Here is a 26,851-nt window from a genome sequence, read left to right as displayed (position 1 = left end):
CGTGTGGTGAAGGTTCTCCCACAGTGCTGTTAGGAAGGGAGTTCCAGGATTTTGACCCAGCGACGATGAAGGAACGGCGAGGTAATCAATTTAAAAAAACAGAAAATAATTGTTGGAAAGACAAAAATAAATACTACACACACTCAACCAGTCGGAAAGATGAAAAATATAGAGACAAAAAAATAATTATTAACCATTTGTTATGGGATTAAATCACTGCAGTTTAGAAAATATGCAATTTTTCAAACTCATTCTCACATCGATTAATTTTTGTTGGAGAACTGCATCTGATTTTATAAAGCTAAAATCAGGCCTGGAACAAAAATAGCAATCAAAATTACCTTGGTTTTCAACTATCCTAGTGGTAAAACTGTTATGTTTAGTGTTTTAATGGGTTAAAATAGTGGACAGAGGTATTGCATACAAATGTGTTAAGAATGTCTGCTTTCCTCAGTGGTAGCACTCTTGTCTCTTGAGTCAGTAGGTTGTGAGTTTAAACCCCACTCTAGATTTTGAGTAAATAATCTTGGATGACATTTCAATGCAGTCCTTTGGGAGTGCAATATTGTCGGAAGTGCAGTTTTTCCGATGACACATTATTCAAGGCCTTTTCTGACTGCTCAAGTGGACAGAAAAGAACCCATAGTGCCATTCAATGACGAGCAGGGAGCTTTCCTGGCCAACATCTCTCCCTCAAACAGAACCACCAAAAACAGGTTAACTGCCCATTTATCTTGCATGCTGTTTGTGGCACTTTGCTGTCTGAAAATTTGGCTCCTGCATTTGCCCACATAACAACAGTAACTACTGCACTTCAAAAGTAATCTGGTTGTGGTTTATTGGTTGTGAAGTGTTTTGGGACACCCTGGGGATGTAGTAAGGTACTATATTAATGCAAGTTGTTTCTTAATAAGCTAATTTTTGTATAGTGTAATTTCAAGGCATCTGTCCTCCCAGCAATTTCAAAGAGTGCTAAATTACAACTGATGGTAGTGTCCCTGATGGGAATGTTGAAACGGTCATTAAGCTCAAAAATAACAATTGTCCCATTCTCCAGTGCTGTCACTCGTCATCAGAGGACTCTGACATTGAAATACAATTTTAAAATTTGTTTAAATGCTTTCTATGTAGCCAGTATTTGATAGGCCAGTTATACTGCATTTACATTGGGTGTCAACACAAAATGTGAGCACAACTCATCAAACTGACAGGTCTTCACATTTTGGCAAGCACTGTGGGATCAACTGAAAGATGTGGTCTGACATCCCAACTTGTGTTTTACCCTTTTTTTTCACTGCAAGTACTGTCCCATTGGCTTTTGCTAATATTAAAACATATCCAGCATTTGGATGACAATGTGTGTTAAGAATGGAGCTTTATTTTGATTCACTAGAGGTGATATGGACCTGACAGGAAAGTTAAGAGAGTAAGAACAGCATCCTTTCCTGCTCCATGTTCCAAGGTCAGTGTTGAAAATTTCCTCCTTCACAAAGATGTTCAAGCCTCCCTGGATTGATGCTCCAAGATTCTCTGTTGAATGCTCTCTGTCTTCCTATTCTTCATACCCAGGCTACTCCACACAAATCTCCCTGCAAAACAAAATCTCAACTCTTTATTTCTAGCTGAGTTATATCTGTGGGATGAAACTTACATGCTCAGTACAATCATATGATATTGTATAGCTGTTTTCAATGGAATATTATATATTCTTGCATGATTTTTATTAACAGTGCAGCAATAAAATAAAACAAATTTATATTGATGACCAAGCAAATTGAGTCACCTAAGTGTTAGGTAAGAATTTAGAGTTGTCTGTATCAACCTCATTCACACAGGGGAGCTCTTCATATCGTTATAAAGCTCACAAAGTACCATAGACCTAAGCACAGTCACTGTTCATACTGAAGAGTCCATGTGCAAAGTCAGCTGTTTGATGAGCCTGAGAATATCTTTCTCACACCACCAAAAGGTGAATGATCCAGCAAAAGCAGCTGGCACTGAGCACGAAATTCTGATTTAGATATTGGTCCCTTGCTGAATTTTCTGTATGTTAACTACCAACTAATTTTAATTATTCATTTTACCTTCAGGCCAATAAAACTTTGAAGGTTCATTATTCATTTTCATTACTGACTTTTAAATTGCCGTGTGTCAGGCAGTGTGCTAAAGATACAGCTGATTCTTTATTTCGTTGTCCCGGGAACCTCTTGTCTTGTTTGGGGGAACAATAAGGAAAATACTGATGTCTATTTGTCACTAAACAACTGAACTTGTTTTATTTGCTTTAATAAATAATCGGAATTCTTGGAAAAGATGCCTTGCTGAATAATCAGTTCCTTATTGATGATGACTTACAATTAATCAAAGGTGAAAATGAACAGAATTTCCATTCTTAATTTTGAATGTAATTGTTGCATTCTGAAGTGGAAAACTTTGTCACAGAATGAAGGTTCAACTGTAGGACACAGGGTTAAGCAAATGCTGTTTCACAGCCTGTGATCGTGTCACATTAATTACTGTACAGCCTTTTTATCTTGGTTTTTGTATTGCCAGCAAAATGTAGGACAACAGCCTGGAATTCTCTGTGATAGCAGTGTGATACCATTTGTTGCAGTGTCAAGACATCCATTGCTGCTTTGCACCTACAATCCGAAGGCTTCCTATGTTCTCGCTAGACAGCCATAAGGATATCTATGACAAAATTTACCAAAGAAGCTAAGTGTTAAATCCTAATTTTTTTCTGTGTTACCCTTTCAGATTTTCCATATGACATATGATTTTGCCAGTGCAGTGGTGAGAATATTTAATCTCATTGGAATGATGCTTCTGTTATGCCACTGGGACGGTTGTCTCCAGTTTCTAGTTCCGTTGCTTCAGGATTTTCCCCCTGATTGTTGGGTGTCCCTAAATGGTATGGTTGTAAGTATTGTTGCATTTTATCTTATGTATATTCCTAACACTTTGTTGAAAAATGATCCTGGGCCCAGAGGCAAGCCCATTTTAAATTATTGTATATGTATATGTGCGTCGGAACCATCCTGTGAAACATTTCAAGACTTGGGACCTGATTCTTGTAAAGACTGGCATTGCATTGTGTGGGGCTTCTCCTACAACTGGTGTTTTCTGCTGATTTCTGATCGCGTGCACTTGTTGAGTGTAGAATAATGACATTCATGCCAGTTGAGTGCAACATGCGCATGACACCAGGGCTTTTGATAATGTAATGCAGCATGCAATTATTTTTTTAACTTCATTTCCTGTTTCTTTTCTCTCTCTCTAAGAAGCGTACCAATTGATGACCTTTTTACATCCTTTGGTACTGATTTACATAAGACACACATGGAAATGGGCTGTAGGTCTGCCACGATTTAAAAAAAGAGATAAATCAGGATTTTTACACCAGAATGCTCTCCTTGGCTATAAACTGATACGGGAATCATAGGGACTCGAGCAAGAACATTTTGAAAATAGAATACAGAGACGGAGGGGGGCGACCACAATACGTTTTACGTATTGTGGTCAATTTTAACCCTACCCACCGGGCAGTTAAAATTCGAGCGGGTTACTTACCTTTTCATGCCATTTCCGATTTTAACCTGCAGGGTTCCACAGGTACATGAGGCACCTCACTTAACCAGGTGGGGTCCTCATGAATTTATGCAAGTCAAGGTCCTGTTGCATCAATAGGATCCTGATTGAATTTTAACTGGGGCCTGAGCGGGGAAACAGCAGCGGCTTTCCCCACCTGGCTGAAGCAGGTCTGCAGACAGAAGAGGTCCTCCAAGGTAAGTAAACTTTGAAAGCCTCTTCTGTTTGCAGACCTGCTTCTCTGGGGCCCACAAGGGAAGTCGTGACCCTTCCCTCCCTCCCCCCTCCTTCCTGCGAGACCCTCCCGAAGCCCCCTCCCTGCCACTTACCTGCAGGCCAGTGGCAGCCTTACCGCCCAATTAACCACTGCCAACAGCCGCTCTGCACCCTCTTCCCGCCCGTTTCAGGTGGGAAGGGGACCAGTGGCATTTAAATGAAGCCTGGCAGTTAAAATCGCCGTGGCTTCTTGCTACCGCCGGCCGGTGGGAAATTAATTCCCCAGAGTTGTTTCTCACCAAAACCCGCTCCGGGTTACAATCCACCCCATCGTGTTTGCATTGTTATAGAACTCAACCAAAAAGATTACTGATTGATTGCAAGCATGTTTCTTTTTGCTTTTGAAGAATCAGATAAACAACATAGAAGTAAATTTTAACAAAATCAATCTATTGAACTCTTCATGTCAGTACAGCCTACTCCTGACAGTTCAGTCATTTTTCTCTGCCAAAAAAAATTGCTTTGTTTGAATTGAGCAACATAAATAACGTAACAAATTGGGAATTCAGTGCTTAAAAATATCAAATTATCAGCTAATTTGAACTAAGTAACTTTGAATTAAGAGGAGTAGACTGCTGACTTAATAACCAATCATTTAAACTCCTGAAATATGCAAATATCTTCAGAGTAAACCATTAATAAATTGTGAAAAAGACAGATTGGCAAACAAAGCTATTAAGCACCACTGTGCTGCTGCAGCTCACAGCACAGCTTCTCATTCATTTCCGTACAATGCAGAATGCTGTCGTCTCAACTGTTCATTTTAGTAATATTGTTGGCCTTATTTTTCTGGCATAATTTTACAGATTCTGTACAACACTTTTTTTTTAGGGGATCTGTTTCCCCCTGAAATGGAAGCAAAATCTTAGTTTTATGGTGGATTTATATTGTAGCTACCAGTCTGAGACTAGACACTGCAGTATGGATCCCAGCCAGGCAGTACTTCATTTGGAAGTGCAGGCTTACCCACATGGGCAGAGTTCCTCTTCCACTGCTTAAAATGTAAATATTTAGAGAGCACCAGGACGGAGCATCGCATGCTGTAAACATTTAAATCAACTCCCTTCAGCATTTTTTAAACAATGTTTGACACTGCACCAGTGTTATACTACATGCGGTGTCAAACGCAAGCTAGGTGTTTGTGACTACCTCCTCTGGGGGTTTTACATCACTTCCCTCTGGAGTCAGGTCAGGCCCCAGTGCTATGGTTGTAGTAGAAATGCAGCCTTTGTGCTCTGTTGGTATAATGACATCACCAAGCCCCATTCAAGCCTCATTTTAAGTATTTTAATTTCAGTTTTTCTGAAAAATATATTGCTACATTCCCAATATTATTTGACATAATGGTACAAATCTCTCCCAGTTAGTCCATATTGAAAAGATATGGAGCAATGATCACTCACCTTAACCAATTAAACATTTTTGCTTGTTTAAATACTTGAAACATTACTATACAAATGACATTGGATCTGTAAGGGATAATGGGTTCTATTCATTACCAAGGAGTAAGTTCCTCAGCATAGGCAAAGGAGGGAAACTATAGCTCCTTAACTTGGGTAGGACTGGTTTAAAGTGCCTGGAATCGAAAATGTGTATCCCCTTTATGTTGGGATTTTCATGGGCCCCGCCAATCCCTTATAAGGCCAGCAATGTAAGAGGGGACAGAGCTGGGGGCAGGGACTCTCAACACAAGGAATTCCTGACTCTAATTGGGACCTGGTGTGGGCCTGGACCCCCAAAGAATTTTTAAAAATATATATTTTAAAGCGGACCCCATATAAAGAGGGTCACTAGGGTCAACATCTAAGTTCTTTCTCAGGGAGGGTTCATTACACAAACTACGCTAAAGTCTTGTTTGGCACTTTAAATGTTAATGGGTCTCATATTCAAGATATCAAATCAGAAAGAAATGACAAAATCAGGAACAAAGTTAATTTGGAGGTTGTGTGCATTACGGTAGTTGAAATACTTTCAAGGTTTATCCCTTCCTTTCGAAGATCTAAGGCTAGCTGTAACCACCGATGGACCCCACCATCAGTTATCTGGTTAAGTCTTCTGACAATTGTTAGTTGTATCTTGCTGGATTTCACCCCTTCATCCAGTGAAAGTGTTTCATTATTGAGATTTAATGAATCTAAACATTGAACACTAGACAGTAAAAAAAAGTTACAAAATTACTAATTTATTACTGAAAAGTGCTTTATAAAATTGACTTAAAAGTACCATTTTATCTCCTTGATACATAATAAATGCATCTTGTCACAAAGAAAATGGTTTATATCACAATTGCTTAACCTTACTGAAAAGTTATGTCGGAAAACATGGGATGAGAAGAAGTCATTTGGCAAACCAAGCCTGTTCCTTCGAATTTAATGTAAAATCTATCCTATAATGGACCTCATCAGTTATTTGACCTCCTGAGGGAAAGCTCTGGAGATTTTCTCCCCGAGTCCAAAGATAGTTAAGCAAAATTCCACACTATCTATCGACAGCTCAGTTATTCAAACCTGCTTTGTTGTTTCCACATATTCGATCGAGTATTTTATCAGCTCTGCCTACAAACCTTATAAGCTTCAATTCCATTTCTTCCAATAGTTATTTCACTATTTTCCGAAATTTGATTGTGCCTGAAAACTGGCGAGATCAGGCATACTGGCCAACCAACATCACAAGTGAGGCCCACCTGGAGTTTCAGGCCAAGATTGTGGCCCAGACCTCTAATGAGGATCTGGTCAGTTTTTTTAAAAAGCACTTGTATATACAAAGTGAGTTGCTAGGGGCAGCTGACGGATGTTCGTGGTGGGCGTGGGCGTGGGGGCACGGCATAAATCCAGCACTCTCCCCAGGTATGCCACTCTTTGGCTGAACTTTCTGGCCTCTTCAGTGGGGGGATGCCCTAAATGCACACCTAGTGGAATGTGCACCTGCCATTGGCATACAAAACAGGGGACCTCCTCCTGACCATGTGAATTTAGGCAGGGCCAGCAATGGAGGTCCTGGGCAGGTACATTAAGGCACTTATGCTGGGATGTGACCTTCCATGGATTTTTGGGGCCTTTGAGTCTGTAACAATGTGGCTCGCTATAATGGCTGAGCTTGGTGCTGCTTCAGGCTTTTTTTTCCTTGCCAATTTTCTCCCCTGCTCTCCTCTCCTGGACTGTAGATGTTGACTCCTTGCTGGAGTATATTCATGTGTGATACTGAGTGGTGTAATCACTGGGGGCATCAGAGCTGAACCTGATCCCATCTTCACCCAATATCCACACACATATACTTCCAGAACGAGCTACTAAATAGTGATTAGGACTGGCAATCCAGGCTGATTATTCATCTCTAAAACCCAGGGAGGCTGAGGCTGATTATAGGACTCTCACTGCCATCCCAACTGAAATCAGCTAACTCAGCACAGACCAGGAATCATACCTGGGACCTTCCTGGGTTGTATTGCTGAATTGCTCACCGACTAAATTCACTGAACTACAAGAGGAATAAGTGCTATTTTTTTAAAACAGCTGAGTTCTGAAGCAGCAGTGGTGGATACCTGGCAGACAGTATTCAGCTAATCCTCTTGGCAGGGGACGAGCGCAAGACATGAAGTACGGCACTAATGAGAAGTGGGAAAAAAACACAACTGAACCAGAAAAAAAAGAAAAAAAAATTGTACAGACAACTTGGCGAAAGAGTGGACAAATTGCCTTTTATGGCAATTGATTCTGTGAAGGTCAGTTGATTATGTTCACTGACTTTCAGCTTGCACGCCTGTCAGTTATTATATGTCCACAATATATCAAAATCGTGCAACTCCTTACTTCCCTCAGTCTTTTCTTCCTCTTCCAATCTTCAGGCTTCAAAAACCCAAGCTGGGCATCACCCAGTTACTACTTTCTAATTTACCTCATTGCCTTTATTCTTTTCAACCATGCTGGTGTTCTGCTCTATGGCCATTAGACCTTCCACTTGACTTTTCAGTTTAAATAAAATGTTATCAAAGATGAGAAACTTCAGACAATTTCCAATTCCAAGTGCACTCCGTAGACCGTAATATCGTAACCTTTAAGCCAATTCCACTGGAAAGTCACGTTGCTACAAGGCAGTAATGAATCTCAGGATTGAGATGGTCTTCCAAACTGAGTAATTTGAATAGTTTATCAGTTATCCACCTGAAGGCGTGTTACTTCCTTGGAATCCATTCCAGAGCATTCTATAAAAAATGCTACAGAAATCTTGCCAAATAGGGCAGACAGGCATCTCTCATGATTAAATCAAGTACTTATGTATTGCTGCATGAATTGACTTAGTTAACCACCTAATGCAGCAAATACCACAGCTTTTATGAATTATAGATAAACAATGTGTAATTACTGAGTACATTAAAACAAAAGTTCTGCTTTTATTTGAATAATTTCGCTGCAGGTCTTCCATAAATCAGCTTCTTTGTGAAGCTGTAAAATTATTCTGATTGAAGAGTTTATCGACCTCAGGGAAATGCTAGCACATGGGAGCAGGCTTGATTAAACTGCCAAACATAATCCCGTGGCTACAGAATGTGCTTTGTTACTGAAGGCAAGCCAACATTTATTAGGTAGTAACATTTATTACTACAGCCAACATTCATAAAATCTCCTATCCAAAACCAGTTAAATTATGATTCTCCATATTTGTCAGAATCAGTTAGATTTTAAAAGAAGAATGAATTAATATCAAGCCAGCAATAATTGATTTCAGGAGTGTTTGTTTAACAATAGTTTTTGGAATTAGATATTTATATATATTTTTTAATATGGACTCATCCTTTTCTCTCTCATCAATTCTCTCCCCACCCCTTCTCACCTGATGGAATTGGCAATTTGCTAGGAACAGTTTCATGGATAGTGGGCAACCTCATATATTTGCCCCTGGTAGCCAGATGTGTGAATCTTGATTCTGAGTTTTGAAATCAGCTAACTCAGCACACGATGGGGTTCGAACATAAGACCATTCTAATCTGTGAGACTCAGCTAGTTTCTGCCTAAAGTTGACGCACTATCAAGGAAGGCTATTGCACAATGGTATTTAAACCATTACATGCATTTAGAGGGGAACATAATTTCAAACAGTACGTTGCAGCGCGAAAATGGAAATGAATTCCCCCCTTGTAGTCCCTTATGCTTTCCTGAGCAGACTTGGCTAACTGCAGATACACACTATACCTTTCAGTTAAGAGTATTAGTAAGAAAATCAAAATGACCAACAGTAAAATAGAGTACAGACAACTGACAATCCTGTCAATATTCCTGAAGATCGCTGACAAAATTTTAAGTGCTGATTGCATCCCAATTAATTATTTTTTTCCTAGCTTTATCATCTTCATACTTTAGCAATGATACTGCTAGGAGACACTGGATAGTTCAGCACTTCTCAGTAATTTGCATTATCAACACCTACAGGATTGGAAGTTCAAACATGTCTGTTTTAATTTCTGGTTTGGTCCATTGGCGGGCTTTCCTTGCTCGTGATAATTCAGTGACAAGTATTACCCATTCTATTCGCTTTTTAGGCCCATTATCATCTAGAACAACCAGAAGAAACCCGATTCCAAACACCACTGTCATGTCAGTAGCCAGAGCAAGGTCACAGATGGAATACCTGCCCTGTGTGTTTGTATTGTTATTATTTTTTATTTTAATTAAAAATACTTGTTTAATAATAGTAGCAGAAGTGACATATCATACATTGCCAATCATCCCATGATTACCCACATTCTATAAATAACAAAAGGATACTGCCCTTTTAAATTCCTGATATTAGAGCTACAGTACTAAAACCAATCACTGAGGAGATGTGAGGATCAAACCATTGCCTATGTGCAAAATTAGGTGCAAGACTTGATAAAGGGTCACTGTGACCTGCTTATCGTTCTTGAACTTGTGCCTGATCTGTTGATGACTGAATTTTATACGTAGCTTTCAAGATATGAATCTACTTTTCATTCAGGTTAAATCTCTAATGCAAAATGTTAATGAGCAGAATTTGAGACAAGCAGGAAACTAAAAATAATATCATTTGATATATGTGACTGGTGAGAACGTCTGCATTGTGCATTTTTGTCTTTGGTTACGTGTGACTTTTGAGGAAAATCAGATGCTCCTCTTAGCAACAAAACAAAATTTTTAAAAAGTCATAGCAGCAGAAAATGGAAATTTAATCAAATAAAAAGTATTGAAATGAGTTGGAAACAGCATATTCTACTGCTGTTTGCTGAGGACTGATTGAGAACAGATTGTTAAAAAATCTGGAAAATTAAAATGGGCATATCAGTATTTTATTGCTAATCATCCATAAATCCACTTAAATGCATTCATAATCTAGGTAAGAAGTTGAAGCATTTGATATAATGTTTCTTCTACAAACAAGGTAAACCAATATATTTTGCTTCTGAGATCATATGAACCTGAAATTAAATCATTATCAAACTTCAATATCTGATATTTTCAGTTTCTTTGATTTGGTGTATGAGAAAACAGATTTTGTAAAGAAAAAGAAAGACTTACATTTATATAGCGTTATATTATCTCTCTCAGAAGAATCTCATTGGGGTCATTTTAACTTTCGGTGATGGCGTAAAACGGGTGATATCGGATCGGCCGACATCAATGGAAAGGAAAATTGGGCGATGGTATATAACGGGCGGCCAATCCAATAAAGCCTGTTTTACACCATCGACAAAAGTTAAAATTACCCCCAATAAGTGGCGAATGAAATACTTTGTATTGCAGAGACTGTTGTGTAGGCAAACATCTAGGGGTTGCCTTGTGCCGTAGTCAGCTAACGGGAGGCATCATTCCAGCAAACTTTGCCACCCTCTAGAGCAGGACACCACATTTTTCAAATCCCTAACAGTCATTAGGCACATGAAAATGCCATAAAACCTGTGCCCAATTACTCACTACGAGACCTGAAAAAGACACCTCTTTTCTTGATAGGGATAGTACTTATCAGTGGGTTACCTTCCCTGGTAATATTTTAACTAGTTTTTCTTTTAAAAAAGCAGTCATAAAATGGCATAGGGACTTGCAAGTCAAACCATCTGAGTATGACAAGTGAGTTCGGAACAGGCCACAATGTGCTCCTGGGATGATTAAATTATATCTGCACTCACTGCACATATGGAAGGCAAGAGGGAGATGTTGCATGGATTATTCATGCCAATTGAATAAATAAATACTCAACATAGATAACACACACACAAAATACAACCAGGTGGGGCATCATTGTAGTTAGCTCTGACTAGAATTGTAATCAGATACCCTGTATGTTCCTTGTGATAATCCACTGTATAGCTGCATTTAAACACAAGAAAACGTTCTTTGTGCTCATCCGCCATACACTTCCAGCAAAATTCCTTTAAAAAATGGTGTGGATGTGTCAGCTATGTTTCAAATGGATCACGTTTTGTTTTGTAATGCTACTTTACGACTAAGATGCGATTCAGATAGCGTGACCTGAAAGTTAGATGAACAGGCTGGTAGGTTTGACTTTTGGTTTTTGTAGCTGCTGAAGCTAATGTGTGCATAAAGTATTAAAATTAGCATTAAAAACATTTTCTACTGCTGCTTACTGAGGGGTGATTCAAAAGAGATGGTCAAAAAATACAGAAAATGTTAACTCTCATCTGTATTTAATACCCTATATCCATCTACATATCTGCCTTTTTATATTATCTATTTAGTTATCTATCTGCACATAAAATATAATCTTCCCATATATTTATTTATAGAATATATATGTCTCTCATCCATTTATGTATTATCTTTATATTAACTAACTATCTGTGTGTGTATATATATATATAGATATAGATATCAATTTATATTATCTATCTCTGTATCTGTCTTATCTGCTTGTCTATCTATCTATCTATAAGTGTATATATTTGTATACCAGAAGGGATTAGACTCTAAAAAGATTAAATAGTAAGTGATACGACAGAAAGGATAAAGAATGAGATATGAACTAAAGATATAAAAGTGGGAGACTGAACGATAGTAACAGACTACTCTCTGAAATTTTGAATCAGTAAGCAAAAAAAAAGCACAGCAGAGTATAGGAGTATCTGAAGACCAGAGAGTCTCTCTCAGGCATGAAGGAGATGTTAGCAGCTTGTTGTCTCAGGAGCTAGTGATCCATTACACTTCTAATAACAAAATAGAAAATGAAGTCTTTCAGAACTTTTTGCTGACTGGCTGATTCTGTTTTTCTCTCTGTGCAGAATGATTCATGGGGGATGCAGTACTCCTATGCACTGTTCAAAGCAATGAGCCATATGCTTTGCATAGGCTACGGAGCTCGGGCACCAGTGTCTATGTCTGATCTCTGGATAACCATGTTGAGCATGATCGTGGGAGCCACATGCTATGCAATGTTTGTTGGCCATGCGACAGCCCTCATCCAGTCTTTAGACTCATCGAGGCGACAGTACCAGGAAAAGGTAGGTGTTGAAACACAGACTGTATAATACGCTGATGCATGGTTTCCTAATTAGACTATGTCATAGTTAATCCCTGAAGCACCTCCACACTTAGCAGTTGCTGTTCGTTATTCAGACCTGCACAGTCTATGATACCCAGGGGTACAGGCACACAGCACACATATTACCAGTCCACTAAAGCTGAAATCTGCACAATCATTTACTTCTCACTATAATTTATTGCAGAAACCAATATAAATTGATGGACTGTATATAATATTTCTGCTCGCATTCTGTCTCACTGGGAAATAAGCCAACAATTCTCCCACTCAGTTCAGGGAAAATATATACTGTACTACATAGGGAGCAGTTTTCATTGTCTTTATTTAAAAAAAAATCACAATACAAACAATGCATTTAATTTGATAGATCATTACTGTGGTACATAAATTAGCCACTACTCAATCACCAGAGTGTATACTTCATTTTTTGAATATTATCTCAATGTAATCCATATGTTTAAGTGTCATCGTGGTAAGATGGCTTGTGAAATACTTTAATTTATCAGTATACCAAGTATGACTGCATCACTTTATCTGTACCATAACTTACATTTTAAAAGGTAAACAGCAAAACTGTTACTTTGATGGGGGGAGGGGAATTCCTGGAGAAGAGGTTGAAGTGAAGCTGGAGGAACATCTCCATAGTACGACCTTTGTCCAGGCACCAATCCTGGTAGTTTTACAACAGCAACAACAATAACAGCTGTAGGTTACAATGTAGGTTGTCTCTTGTTTCAAGAATTGAGTTTGTGACTCAAAACACACTGTGCTGAACAATGCCCCTTTAACAGAGTGCTGTTCAACATGTTCCCTAAACTGCGATGTTATAGGATTTTAAGGATGGTGCGCTTCTAGATTGTGTCATATTGCCCTTTTGTAACCTATTCAGATTGTCGCTCGTTCATCACTAAGCCCCTAGAGAATTCTATTGATCTTTCCTGTGCTATGGCATTGTTACAGCAGAAAGCAAGCCTTGTATGTAGTCAGAAAATTTCTGAAGGATATGCACTGAGGTGGCTGTTAATAGGTTTGCCAAAAAACCTTGAATTGACTGTTTTGGTAATAGTGTAAAATACATTTCCCCTAATTTGTAATGCATGAGGGGTTCATTCAAAACAAACTGCTGATATTTGGTGGAAAATTTTACTTTGCTGCCTGAAAACAATCAGATTTAATCAGTTGTAAACAATTTTACAACACCAAGTTATAGTCCAGCAATTTTATTTTAAATTCACAAGCTTTCGGAGGCTACCTCCTTCCTCAGGTGAACGATGCGGAAATGAAGTCCTCGAAATGAAGTCGCATTTATAATTCACAGAACAATGCTGGTGATAACAGACAGTTTTTTCAACTGCCCGTTGCCAAGGCAATCAGTGTGCAGACAGACAGGTGTTACCTGCCAGGTCTCAGAATATACAAATCACCAAAAAAAACAACAAACAAAAAAAAACAGAGATAGAGAGGTAGAAACATAGAAAAGACAGCAACTGACCCGTTATATTAAAAACAGATAACATTTGTTCGCTGGTGGGGTAACGTGTAGCGTGACATGAACCCAAGATCCCGGTTGAGGCCGTCCTCATGATTTAATCAGCACATAGAATGGAAAAGTGGACATGAGGGTATATTTTGATTTAAGGCTTATTTTCATAAACTTACAGTAAGCCCTATGGAGATGATTTTCCCCAGCGTTCTGTAGCATAAAGTCCTCCACTAATTAGTTGCACTGCAGACTATCAGCCACAAATAAAGTGCATTACCACTGGGATATACAGTCTGCATTGTCAGTAGGCAAGGAACAGATGGTCCTAATGAGCAAGAATTAAAGTAAAGCACGAGTCTTTGTGAAGAAATTACTCAAGACCAGTCAAAATTAGTGGCCATCTGAAAGGGTAAAAAATGACAATAATCAGAACTTTGAATGAAATAGGTGCTTCAGTAAATCGAAAAGGTTTAGATTCAGAACACATTCTAAATAATGATTTATCAAAGAAGTGCACAAGTCATTATTTACAATATTATTATGTCATAGAGTGCCTTATCATGTTGAGATATATTGAAGTGCTTCATTTGTTTAGAGGTGCAGTGCCTTTTATTTGGTATTTTGGCTTTATATTTTTAAAAAATGAATAAGAAATACAGGCCACATTGCAAAATGATAAGAATATGAAAAGTGTAGTTAGAATGGGGAGATGTGACAACAGCAAAGACATGGAGCCAGGAGTTATTACATTCTCTCTCATTTCCAATGTTTAAGTAAGATGAGCTGTACACAGAAGCTTTTTCAATTGCATCCTCAAAGGAATGGTAGATTGCAGCGATTACGCAAATGTCGGGGAATAAAAAGGTCATATGTCAATGTAAATTCTGCCATGACTTTGTCTGTTCAAATTACTTATTTGCCAATGAGGTAAAGTTCTGAGTTCATTGATTGACATAAACTGTTAGTAAGATACTTTATTCGTGATGCCAGGGCAAAGGTTGGACAAATTTAGGAAGTGCAGGGTTTTACTGGGTATTTGATATTTTGTATTTGGGTGGCTCACAGGTTGTTTAATAAACTGATACATTGTTACATTAACCAATGACATTAATGAAGGGAGAAGAGTAGAGTAGGATGCTGGGTTTACATTCAAGAGGTGAATTCAGTACTGGAATTCAATAGAAACATGAGCCCCGAATTTTAACACTGGGCTAGTGTGAGGCCAGCGGGCCGAGCGTCAAGCAGGAACTGTCCCTGGCAAGGTAAGTGAAGGAGGGAATCCAATGCAATCGTGGAAAGCCTGGGGCAAGGGAGGCCCAAGGATTCTTTGTGGCACTCCAACCCCTCCGGGCAACAAAGGAAACCTTTTTTTTTTAAAAAAACAACCTTTTCACACCTCTTGGGCCTGCTGATCCTCGGCGCCAACCTCACTGCTGGTTAAAATATGGTCAGGCTTCTCTCAGGATCTCAGCACATCTTTGTGCTCCTTCGCCACACCCCTTAACCAATACCTGCCATGGTTCCGGCAAGTCTGCCAGGCCAGACTGCTCTGGCAGCATCCAAGATGCAGCAGTCTGCAGTCGGGCCCTTACAGACTCGAGAATCCAGAAGTCACCGGCCATGAGCATCTCAAGGGTCCCAACATGAGAAACAGCAGCCTTCCACAGCTTTGCTGAGACCACTAGGAGAGCACATCGTAGGAATTAGGAAACCTTCTTTAAAGTAAAACACTATGGATTGATCACTTGGCTGAGAAATGAATGGAAGGCAATTATATTTGTCATTAAATTAATCACCTTTATCATATTTGGCACTGTTATTTGCATTGTGGTTTAATTGCAGCTTCTCAGTCGGCATTGTAAGAATGTCTCTGATATAGAAGTTGTTTGAATAGTTTGAATGTTGTTTAATGCATGAAGAAGGGAGTGGTGAAGGATGCGACCAGGACTGTTAAGCAGAGTGGCTGTGTGTAAACTCTCAAGGAAGGAGTGTGAGCAGCTCAGTGGATTCACTGAACAATTAGCTGATAACTCACACCTCTTGCTCCAAGGCATTGAGGTGGCCCTCATTCTTTTGCTGCTTCTTCTCCTTCCCCTTGGTCTGCTTCGTCCAATGAGGACTGCTGTTGCTGCTGCTGTGCCTCTTCCAAATGCAGTCCTCTCTGTAATGAGAGGTTATGCAGTATGCAGCACACCATAACGTTATGGGAGATTCTATCTGGGGCATATTATAGGGAGCCACCAGGCCTGTTGTGAGATCTGAGGCTCTGCATCAGCATCCCTTTGATTATGTCGTATTTACAGCACAGAAACAAGCCTTTTGGTCCAAGTGGTTTATGCCCGTGTTTATGCTCCACACGAGCCTCCTCCCACCTAACTTCTCTCACCCTATCAACATATCCTTCTATTGCTTTCTCCCTCATGTACTTATTTAGCTTCCCCTTAAATGTGTCTATGCTATTCACCTCAACTACTCTGTGATAGCAAGTTCTTCAGTCTAAATCCAATCCAGTCTAAACACTCTGAGTGAAGAAGTTTCTCCTGAATTCCCTTTTGGATTTATTAGTGACTATCTTATATTTATGGCTCCTAGCTCTGGTCTCTCCCGCAAGTGGAAACATCTTCTCTATGTCTACCCTATCAAACCCTGTCATAATCTTTAAGAACATAAGAAATAGGAGCAGCAGTAGGCCATATGGCCCCTCAAGCCTGCTCAGCCATTCAATAAGATCATGGCTGATCTTCGAACTCAACTCCACTTTCCCTCCAGATCCCCATATCCCTTGATTCCTTTAGAGTCAAAAAATCTATCGATCTTAGCCTTGAATATACTCAATGACTCAGCATCCACAGCCCTTTGGGGTAGAGAATTCCAAAGATTCACAACCCTCTGAGTGAAGAAATTCCTCTTTACCTCAGTCTTAAATGGCCGACCCTTTATCCTGAGACTATGCCCCCTAGTTCTAGACTCTCCAGCCAGGGGAAACAACCTCTCAGCCTCTACCCTGTCAAGCCCTCTCAGAATCTTATATGTTTCAATGAGATCACCTCTATCAGGTCACCCGACCTCTAGCGGGTCACCCCTCAGTCTTCTCTTTTCCAGAGAAAAGAGCCCCAGCCTGCTCAATCTTTCCTGATAAGTATAACCTTTTTTTTCACCTTCTCCAGTGCCTCTATATCCTTTTTATAGTATGGAGACCAGAACTGTTCACAGTACACCATGTGCTGTCTAACCAATGTTCCATACATGTTTAACATAACTTCCCTGTTTTTCAATTATATCCCTTTAGAAATGAACCCCAGTGCTTGGTTTGCTTTTTTATGGCCTTATTAACCTGTGTCGCTACTTTTAGTGATTTGTGTATCTGTACCCTCATCCCTCTGCTCCTCTATCCCATTTAGACTGTTATTATCCAAGCAGTATGTGGCCCCCTTATTCTTCCTACCAAAATGTAATACCTCACACTTATCTATGTTGAAATTCATTTGCCAATTACACGTCCATTCTGCAAGTTTATTAATGTCTTCCTGTATTTTTTCACAGTCCTCCTCAGTGTTAACTATATCCTCAATTTGGTGTCGTCCGTAAATTTTGAAATAGTACTTCTGATTCCCGAGTCCAAATAGTTTATTTAAATGGTGAGCAACAGTGGTCCCAGCACTGATCCTTGTGGAACACCACTTCCTACCTTTTGCCAGTCTGAGTAACTACCTTTAACCCCTACTCTATGTTTTCTGTTTTGTAGCCAGCATGCTATCTATTCTGCTACTTGTCACTTGACTCCACGTACTCTGACCTTAGTCATGAGTCTACTATGCGGTGCCTTATCGAATGCCTTTTGGACCAGGGGTTTTATCCTCTCTAAATTTGATTAGTTTATCAATTATCTCTCCCCTTTCTATCTTAAATGTCTTGATATCTTTTTTGATCTACTCTTCTATTGTCAGGTTTACCAAATTAGTCACCCTGGTAAATACTGATGCAAAGTAATTATTCAACATTTCTGCCATTTCACTGTCATTGCCTGTGAGTTTACCTTGTGCACCCCTTAATGCCCCTATCCCTATCTTAATTTTCCTTTTGCTATTTATGTGTCTGTAGAATGCTTTACTATTTCTTTTTATATTTTTTGATAATTTAATTTCGTATGCCTTCCTAATTCTTTTTTTGACTTCTTTCGTAATTTTGTATTCCTTTTTGTCATCCTATCATTTATTGCCTTTGTACTTAGTGTACTTTGTTTTCTTTAGTTTCAATTTTGCCCTTATCTCTACATTCATCTATGGTGTTTCATTATTGGCTAGTTTGTTCTTCATTTTTTAGTGGAATATATTTCTCATGAATTCTATTGATCACCTTCTTAAATATTTCCCACTGCTGTTCTATCTCTTTGTTTGTCAATATCTTTTTCCAGTTTACCTTCCCTCGTTCCATTCTCATCCCCTCAAAATTAGCTTTTTCCCAATCTATTACTTTGGTCTTGATCTTAGGCTAGGGCGGCCGCTGAAGATTCCTTAGGCCTGACGCCTTTTTTAGGTGGGCACCAGAGACACCTGAAAAATTACCTGATCCAATTTCGGATCGGATGTTTTTTGGGCATCGTTGGGGCACAGGATGTTGGTCCCTGAAATTGGGCCTCGATGTGCCCATTTTACACAAGTAAAATGGGTACAGTGAGGCCCAATTTCTACCACCTAGGTTTTGCACAGTGGAATCTCAAATATTCTCACTGCACATCATCTATGTTTTTATTTGTCAATGGGACATCAGGCTGATGGTATTTTTTTTATTCACTCATGTCAATTCTGCTGCTGCTGGCAAGATCTGCAGGTCTAATAATTACTGATCTATCAGCTGATTTCCAAGCTGAAGCCTCCAGGGTCTAGACAGAGTAGATAGAGAGAAACTGTTCCCATTAGCGGAAGGGTCAAGGACCAGAGGACATAGATTTAAGGTGATTGGCAAAAGAACCAAAGGTGACATGAGGAAAAACTTTTTTACACAGCGAGTGGTTAGGATTTGAAATGCACTGCCCGTGGGGGTGGTGGAGGCAGATTCAATCATGGCCTTCAAAAGGGAACTGGATAAGTACTTGAAAGGAAAAAATTTGCAGTGCTACGGGGAAAGGGCGGGGGAGTGGGACTAGCTGGATTGCTCTTGCACAGAGCCGGCGTGGACTTGATGGGCCGAATGGCCTCCTTCCGTGCTGTAACCTCTCTATGATTCTATTCGAAACTCGGAGCAGCAATCGGCAGAGTAATTCAGAGACTCCATTATCCATCAATGCCCATTATCTACCAGGAAAGACCTTCATTTTGATGGATAATTTGAAGTTCCACTGCAATAAAAGAGGATATAGTTATGGTGAAAGAAATGAAAAACTAGGCCTGTACTCACTGCGGCAGAGAAGATTGAGGAGGCATCTAACAGAAGTGCTTGCAATTTGAAAAGGGTTGAGAGGGAAAATAGTAAAGATTATTTCCACTGATTGGCGAATGGGTAGTATGGGAGCATAAACATACAGCTAGCTAGTAGATATGTAAAAGAGGAAGTTAAAAGAATTGTTTTTCATAAAGAGTTGTGAGATTGTGGGAAGTATCACAAGTGGCTGTTGAATCTGAGTCAATCACAACACTTAAGAAGGAATTAGATAAACACATGAAAAAGAAAAAATACTAAAGGGTACAGGGAAAGAGCAGGGAAATAGGATTAGAGTAAATTGCTCTGATATGGTAGGTAATACCAGAACAGGCACGATGAATTGAGTCACCTCCTGTGCTGTCATTTTTGATCCTATATTAAGTAATTGACTTAGGAATAAGTGCTAGTGTGACAACCTTGAGAGATGGACAGCATGTTTTGTACTCTGGGCTCCAGAAACCGTTGCATGTTAGGTTTTCACAGCATTACTGTCTTGGCTCCTATTATACTTGCTACCGATACAAGTCCAACTCTAAGGATGTCTTCTGTTGGTTCAGCCTGCTTACATTGGCTATGTATTCTGGATACACCAGTTCCATCCAAACTCAGGAGCACCATTACCTACTGCACCTTATGACCTACACTTGCGTAACAGATGAGATTGTGATGCCCATCATATTCATTACATTTTTAAGTGAGCATGCATGGTGCAGCTGGTGGTAGTACTTCTAATTTCTTCTTCAAAAACAGCTGTCAATCACAGTCACGACCCCAGGCAGGGGCCTCACTTGAACTGTCATCAGAGGTTTAAGAAACTGCTGCAGAGACTGGAACAAAGAATGTCGCAGACCGTTTGTTTGGACCTGAACTAATGTGTTTTCCTTTGAGAAATACCCTGTGCGATGCTGTTTTAATCCCGCACGTACTGATTCCAGCAATACAAAAATACAAGTTAAAATAATTCAGCACAGGAAAAATCCATTTTCCCATTCCTTCCTCAATCTTGCTCCCATAACCTTCAGGCTTTTAAAACTCAAGCTTGGTATCACCTGATCACTACTTTCTGATTTTTCAATTAAAAAATAAATTGAAGAGCTGAAAAGTCCAGGATGTGTAGCGAGTGCAAATGGCTGACACAAGTAAAACTGCATCACCAAAGCCAACTCAGAGTCACAGTAGTATCAATTGGTTAGTATTATGGAGGCAGATTGTAGACCACTCCATGCCTGTTAAATTAACTTTAGCCAACTGCACTACACCCCCGTTATTTGCACTAACCCTGTATAATGGACTGAGTTTCTGGTACGTTTCTGATTCTAGTAAACCAGGAAAGTCTATTAAGGAACTTTTCAAGTCTTGCTTGCCTGTCTGCAGTATCCTTTGTACATTATATCAGATGGAGTGTAGTTTGCTGTATCGAAGCCTGAAGCTTGTATGTCTCTAATGCTTACTTCCACATCCTGGTGATGTAATGGAAATCTTTTTCTGAAGATAAGGGTGATAATATTTTTCTCACTGCAGATGGTCCCCTTCAAATCCCTGATGGTCTGCCTGATCTGTACAGACAAGAGACTGAAATATATTGTATATGTATGCTGCTTTATACTCTGAGCATTAGTTTAAGACATTGAGAATAATTGAACATGTATACATTTTCAAAAATATTTTTATATATTTAAGAGTGGCTCTTCTCGTATAGAAAATTGCTTGATTTACTCTTTGTGTTATCTGTTTCTGTTGGCGGTGGTGTGTTGGTGTTGTTGGTAGTCTGTCTGTTGTTTGCTAATTCTGCTTTATTATGCTGGTTTATACAGTTGTTTCTCTGACTCGTTTGGCTGCTTGTTCAGCTAAAGTGCAGCTTGCCATTGTCTCGCCACAAACCTTTTCAAGTGGCATCCATTAACTAAACTGCTTTTTGCGAAATGAACAGAGCAGGAATAGATATAACATGAGAACAATCGAGCAGGGGAATTGAAAAATAGCGGGTCTAGAAATCCGATTATGCAGTGCCTGTTTTTTGGGCAAAACAACGGTCTCTGCAGGATCTGACATGGCGGCGCGCACTCGGTCCTCACTGGAAATGAGCCGCACGTCATTATTGGAACAATGAGTCTCTTCCCTGAAGACATCGGTTGCCTATTCCTGCAGTGGGTGGGGACGGGTGGTATTTCTGTCAGTCCCATAAATTGCTCGACATTCAAATGGCGGCAGGGCTGGCGGGATGGCGTCAGCTGCTGGATTTCCTGCAGCTCCTGCCTTCTGAGCAACCTGGACGCTGGAAGGATGCCACCATCCAGGTCCGAGCATCGTTGGAATTGGGGCCCGCAGGAGTCTCCAGGCTAGGGCCATGGACTGGAAATACCCCAGAATTGCTCTGACTAAATGTTCTTAATTCATCCCTCTTATGAAGGGGTGCCATTTAGCCGTTGCTTTTTAAAGAGGTTGCGTCGGCTTCTCCCCCAGCAGCTGTCGGTCACATATTCGTGTGCCCCCTCCCCTTGCCTTACTCCCCAGTGGATGCTCAAGGTGCAGTCATTCTGGTACAGGCCCCACCTTGACCTCAGATAGACCAGCAAGATCAGGAGTGTAGGTCAGTGACAGGACACAAGTCCCTGGTGCAGCTACAGTAACAAAGCATGATTAAAGAATTTCAGCCTCTTGATTTCCTTCCTCTGTAGATTTTTTTTTTACCCCAACAACCTTCCAAAAAGCTGGAATTTACATTAAAAATATTGCAGGTTTTGTAAAGGTTGCCAACATATTCCTCCCAAATGTCACCACTTACTTTTGCATGGCCATGTCCATTTAAATTTACAAATTGCCCCCCGCGAGTAATCATTAAAGGACTGCTTTTGTGCAATTTCCTACCCCCTCCCTCCGGTGCGCTCCCAATGCCAGGTGCAGTACAGGCTGGGAGCTTGCCCATGTTATAACTACAAAACTTTAGGCCATGAGGCAATTCACTGTGCCTGCTTTGATTGCTTTCTGAGAATTTCAAAATTGAAGCTCTCTTCATCTCCTGTCTAACCAGCCTGCATCCGGTAAGTGATAGAAACTGCATTCCAGATCCACTGTTCCCCATTGAGAGTATTTTGTTAGTATACAAAGTGAACAAAGTTTGGAAAATCCAATGGTACATGTGGATTTAAAAAAATATATTGATGCATCATTATAAGCTTCAATGTTTTTCTTGTCCAGAGCTATTTGGTGCATTTCCTACTTTACATGGTTTGGAATTCCAGTTTATTGCTTAATTAAGATCAGAAACTTCAGTGTTCGATGTCTCCTTGTTTATTGTGATGAAAATTGCTGGGGACCAGAGAGGATGGTGGTCTGTTGTTCTGTAATTTACTTTCTTTCAACTTTAAGGAGTATCTAACGTCAACTAAAGTAGATTAGGTCTCTTGACAGCTGACATCTGTCAAGTGTTAGAAGCCAAATAATATGTTGGTATAATCCCAGCACTGATGAATGCACAGCACTAAACTGCTTTATTTACATGATCGGGTGTCTCATGACTGAGTGTCACGTGATCAAGCCTCCAGGAATACATCCAACATAAGTTAGCAACCTTACTTCTGGGACCATGGGATTACTGAATTAACCCCACAATCAATAGTTTCTCCTCTGTATAAACAAGTGGGCAGCATGCAGTGCACTCAAGGATCAGAGGAATGACTTACACGTTCTTTAGAACTGCCTGGGTGGTAATCTAGTAGAACGGATCCCCTGGCCATTATAGGATCCATCCAATTTTCTTTCCATTGAAACCAATGGAATGAAAATCAGGAGGGTTCTATAAAGGGTGGGCGATCCGCCCTGCCAGATTACTGCCCAGGCGGTGAAGTTGATAATCTATGCCACTGTCTCTTTAATCTTTTGCAATATAGTCCTGCTCCATTTGTGAAACAAAAATGCGTTTTATGTTACAATGCTGATAAAACGACTAATTATCCTTCTGTTTTCACAAGTGGAAATCAACATTAATTTGGATAATTCCTATATATTCCGTGATGGAAATCAGTATTTTTTGATTATTCTACAGTTATTTAGGGGAGTGAAGGTATTTTGCATTACCAGATTGAATACACAGAACAGTTCCTGAGCACGGTACGAATCTCTGCTGATGCGCATTGCACAGAATTTATTTTGATATATCTCATTTTGTTCTCCAATATTCTTTCCTTTTCTCTTCCCTTTTCCTCAAAGCACTAGTTCTTACTGCAGTACAGTTGCTTGGGTGCTGCCCGTTTTTCAATACCTCACTAAATTAGATATTCTCATTATATGAAGGCGTAGGCAGTGGATGTTAGCAGGCTATTTAACCACGGTGGGCATTCACAGCTGAGCCCAATCCAATTCTCATTCAGCACCCACATATGTGCACCTCTCCGCAGGAGTTATTAGATAATAATCAGGAGTGAGGTTCCTAGCTGATTATTCCCCCCCCCCCCCCGCCCACCGTCCCCTTCTTAGCCCAGAGCAGTGTAGTGTTCCAACTGACATCTGCTGGCTTGGGAGAAAGTATTTATTTTTGTGAACCGTACCTTAAAAGTTTTTGGCTGTTGTTTGGGAGTGTTGAATCCTCTTTTTTTATTTGCTTTAAACCTTTTCTTGTGCATCACAGAAGAAGGAGGAGAGGATTTCACTGGGAAATCGTATAAGGGTGGAAAATACTTTTGGCAAACTTAATGTACACGCTCCCATGAAATTCCTCCTGATTATTTAAATTGTTTAACATCCTTGTTGAACTGGCGGGCAGAGGCATGTCATTCAAATGCAGTAAGCACTCATCCAGTTGTAATTTTTAGTCTGTATTCCTTTATAAAGGGAAATAGAATATGACGTATAGTAGGGAGCTGAGTAGAGTACAGAGAATCTGGCCATCAGCTGTTAAACTAGATTAAAATTTCACTGTTTTTCCAGAGGTGACAGTTGATAGGACATTGGGAGTATATGAAACCGAGCCGCAATGTTAAAATACTTCAAGTTGAATCCAATTGTTTGAAACATCCTTTATCAGGTATCAGCACTAGAGAAAATAAGATGAGATTTATCTTGTTTTAACCACCAAATGGTGACCAAATGATTAAAAAATTATACAAATTGTAGTCAAGTACAGGTATGATTTATGACTTGACACGACTAAGACATCCTGATTAGGATGTACATTTGATCACAGTGACCTTGCTGTGTGCTAACTTCAACATGTTCTCAAATATTACATGACAGAGGAATATTGTTAATTTGTCTAAGTTGGAGGGAGGAATTCTCCTGAAGTCTCGAAAAACATATCTTAGAAATTACTATGTCTGGTGATAGCATAGGAACACTTAATGCATTCGTACAACATTCCTTGGTCTGCTATTTTAATGATATGTTTGATTCCACAAACTCTAGAGCCTGGGGAAAAGCTCAGGCTTAGAAGAGGGAACACTAAACATTTAGTCTAGATTTACTTTATGCAGAGGGTGGTGAACATGTGGAACTGATGGTCCAGGGAGGCAATTGAGTTTAAAATAAATGGGTTGATGCCTACTGCCTCCCTTTAACATAACAAAGTAATGTTATATGAACACAGTGGCAGATGGGCCAATATCACTGGGTTATGTTCCACAACCTAAAGCCGCCTGAAATCCGTCTGGTCCTATATTGGGTCGGGCAATTTTTCAGGTGTCCCTGATGGCTGCCTGAAATAGGCATTAGGCTCCTTGCATATGTTCATGAGGGGCCTAACACCTCTTGAAGGACCCCTTCCTGAAATTGAGCTGCCCTGAACACAGCTGGCGGTGGGCTAGCTGCATTCAAGATAACCAGGACTGTGTAGGTCTTTAAAGGCACCTCAGGAGGCTGCCACCGGAAAGGTAAGTTAGTTAAAAAATACTTATCTGAATGTGGAGCCAGGAGGAGCAGGCCTGTTCCTCCCGGCTCCACAGCAGCCCCGAAGACCATTGCCAGCCCCCACTTGGCCTCCTCATAGCAGCTACCTGAGGACCACTGACGTCTGCTTCGCAGGTAGCTACCTGGGAGCAATCAATGCTTCTCAGAGGGGTGACCTGATGTTCATTGCAATGAACTGCCAGTATTTGCAAACCATTTCCTGGTTTCTGGTTGTTAATTTTACTAATGTCTCCACCCCCCCCCCCCCCCCCCAGTATTAATATTCGGAAAGGATCTGTCAACTACAAGTTCTGATTCTCTGTGAAACCTTTCTATTGTTTAATAAATACTTTTCCAAAACAGGTCCCAGAATGTGTTTTGTAATGCTCTGAGTTATTGGCCTGTTTTGAGGGTTTAATTTCAAATAGACCTTTTAAAACCCAATTTCCCTCTATTTTCTGCACTTCATAAGTTTTTCATTGTCATGCATTATAAATCCAGAAAGAGAAGCTATTAGTCACCGATTTCTCTACCATTAATAGACTCTGCCCTACCTGGATGCTCAAATCTACCAACTTTACCTGTGATAGATCTTATTCTCGGCAGATTGAAAGCACGTCACAGTAACAGAGCTACCTTGGGAAAAGGGGACTGGTGATATCTGTGTTACCCCAATACTAGTCTTGAATAATTGCAAATGGGTTGCTGCTGCAGAGTAATCCGTGGTTTAGATTACCCTGGGCCACATTGCTAAAGAAGACACTGTGGTTACAACAATATAGGCAACAAAAGATAGGGAATGGGGAATAGTATATATGCATAATAATAGTAACAATGCCTAATAGTCCTTCAGTGAAGAAATAGAAGATGAGAAAGTGGGAGATTTGTCGAACAGAAGCTATTTATGGAAGGTCTTTAAATAAAATTTCCAACAAATTGAGGTAGTTCTGAATAACAGGTAGAAGAATGATTCTATAAATTGATTGGTCAACAAAGGTGGTTTACTACAATAGAAAGCTAAACTAATAGGACTGAAATATTTTGACAGAATGCCACAGAATCATTGATTTGAGCCTTCTGGCTTTTAAAAATAAAGTGAACTCGTTCAACTGCCAAATTCAAATTGATCTTTCTACTGGCTGCCCCAGGCCTTCGGTCATAATCATGCATCAGTGCCCATAGATCAGTGGGGAGAGTAGTAAAATTTGCATGCCATATTCTTAATCCTCAGGCTTCAGATCTGTTGTATGGAGTCTTCATTCCACCAGCCTGTTTTTGGGTTCCTTATGGGTAATAAATTGCTGTGCTGGTATTACTTGGATAAAATTCAGTTCTGTTCCTACTGTCATTCATTCTGCTCTCTTTAAGTGTGCCAAAAAGTAAACGAAGCCTTCTGGACAGCAAGGTGATCAACGTCCTATCTTTCTAGCTCTGTTTGTGGATCTTATTATGAAATGTGGCAACAGCAGATGGGTTCATTAAATTCATCTGCATGACATGTTTTAGACAGATTGTTACAATTTCAGATTTTTATAGAATCATTTGCTCGTTCGATGGTTTTCCAGCAGTTCCCATGAATGGGCCTTGTCCCCTCTATGATCCAGCTGCTAGTCTTTTTTCTATAATCTGCCCTTCCGGAGTTTTGTGACTTGAGGATTATCAATGAATTTACTTGCAGTAATCTTCTTCCTGGAT

The 26,851-nt window shown here is 39.9% G+C and overlaps 1 protein-coding gene across 1 annotated transcript in view; it reads left to right on the top strand.

Moving 5' to 3' along the window:
• The window catches only part of LOC137328900 (potassium/sodium hyperpolarization-activated cyclic nucleotide-gated channel 1-like), a 218,280-nt gene that overhangs the window by 90,291 nt on the left and 101,138 nt on the right, over positions 1 to 26,851 (top strand). The window contains exons 3-4 of the mRNA XM_067994379.1: positions 2,758 to 2,919; positions 12,113 to 12,331. Of these exons, the coding sequence (XP_067850480.1) occupies positions 2,758 to 2,919; positions 12,113 to 12,331 (381 nt within the window). The remainder of the gene's footprint in view (positions 1 to 2,757; positions 2,920 to 12,112; positions 12,332 to 26,851) is intronic.

The sequence above is a fragment of the Heptranchias perlo genome, chromosome 1 (genome assembly GCF_035084215.1).
Source record: "Heptranchias perlo isolate sHepPer1 chromosome 1, sHepPer1.hap1, whole genome shotgun sequence".
Lineage (NCBI taxonomy): Eukaryota > Metazoa > Chordata > Chondrichthyes > Hexanchiformes > Hexanchidae > Heptranchias > Heptranchias perlo.
This window is presented reverse-complemented; position numbering and strand designations above follow the sequence as displayed.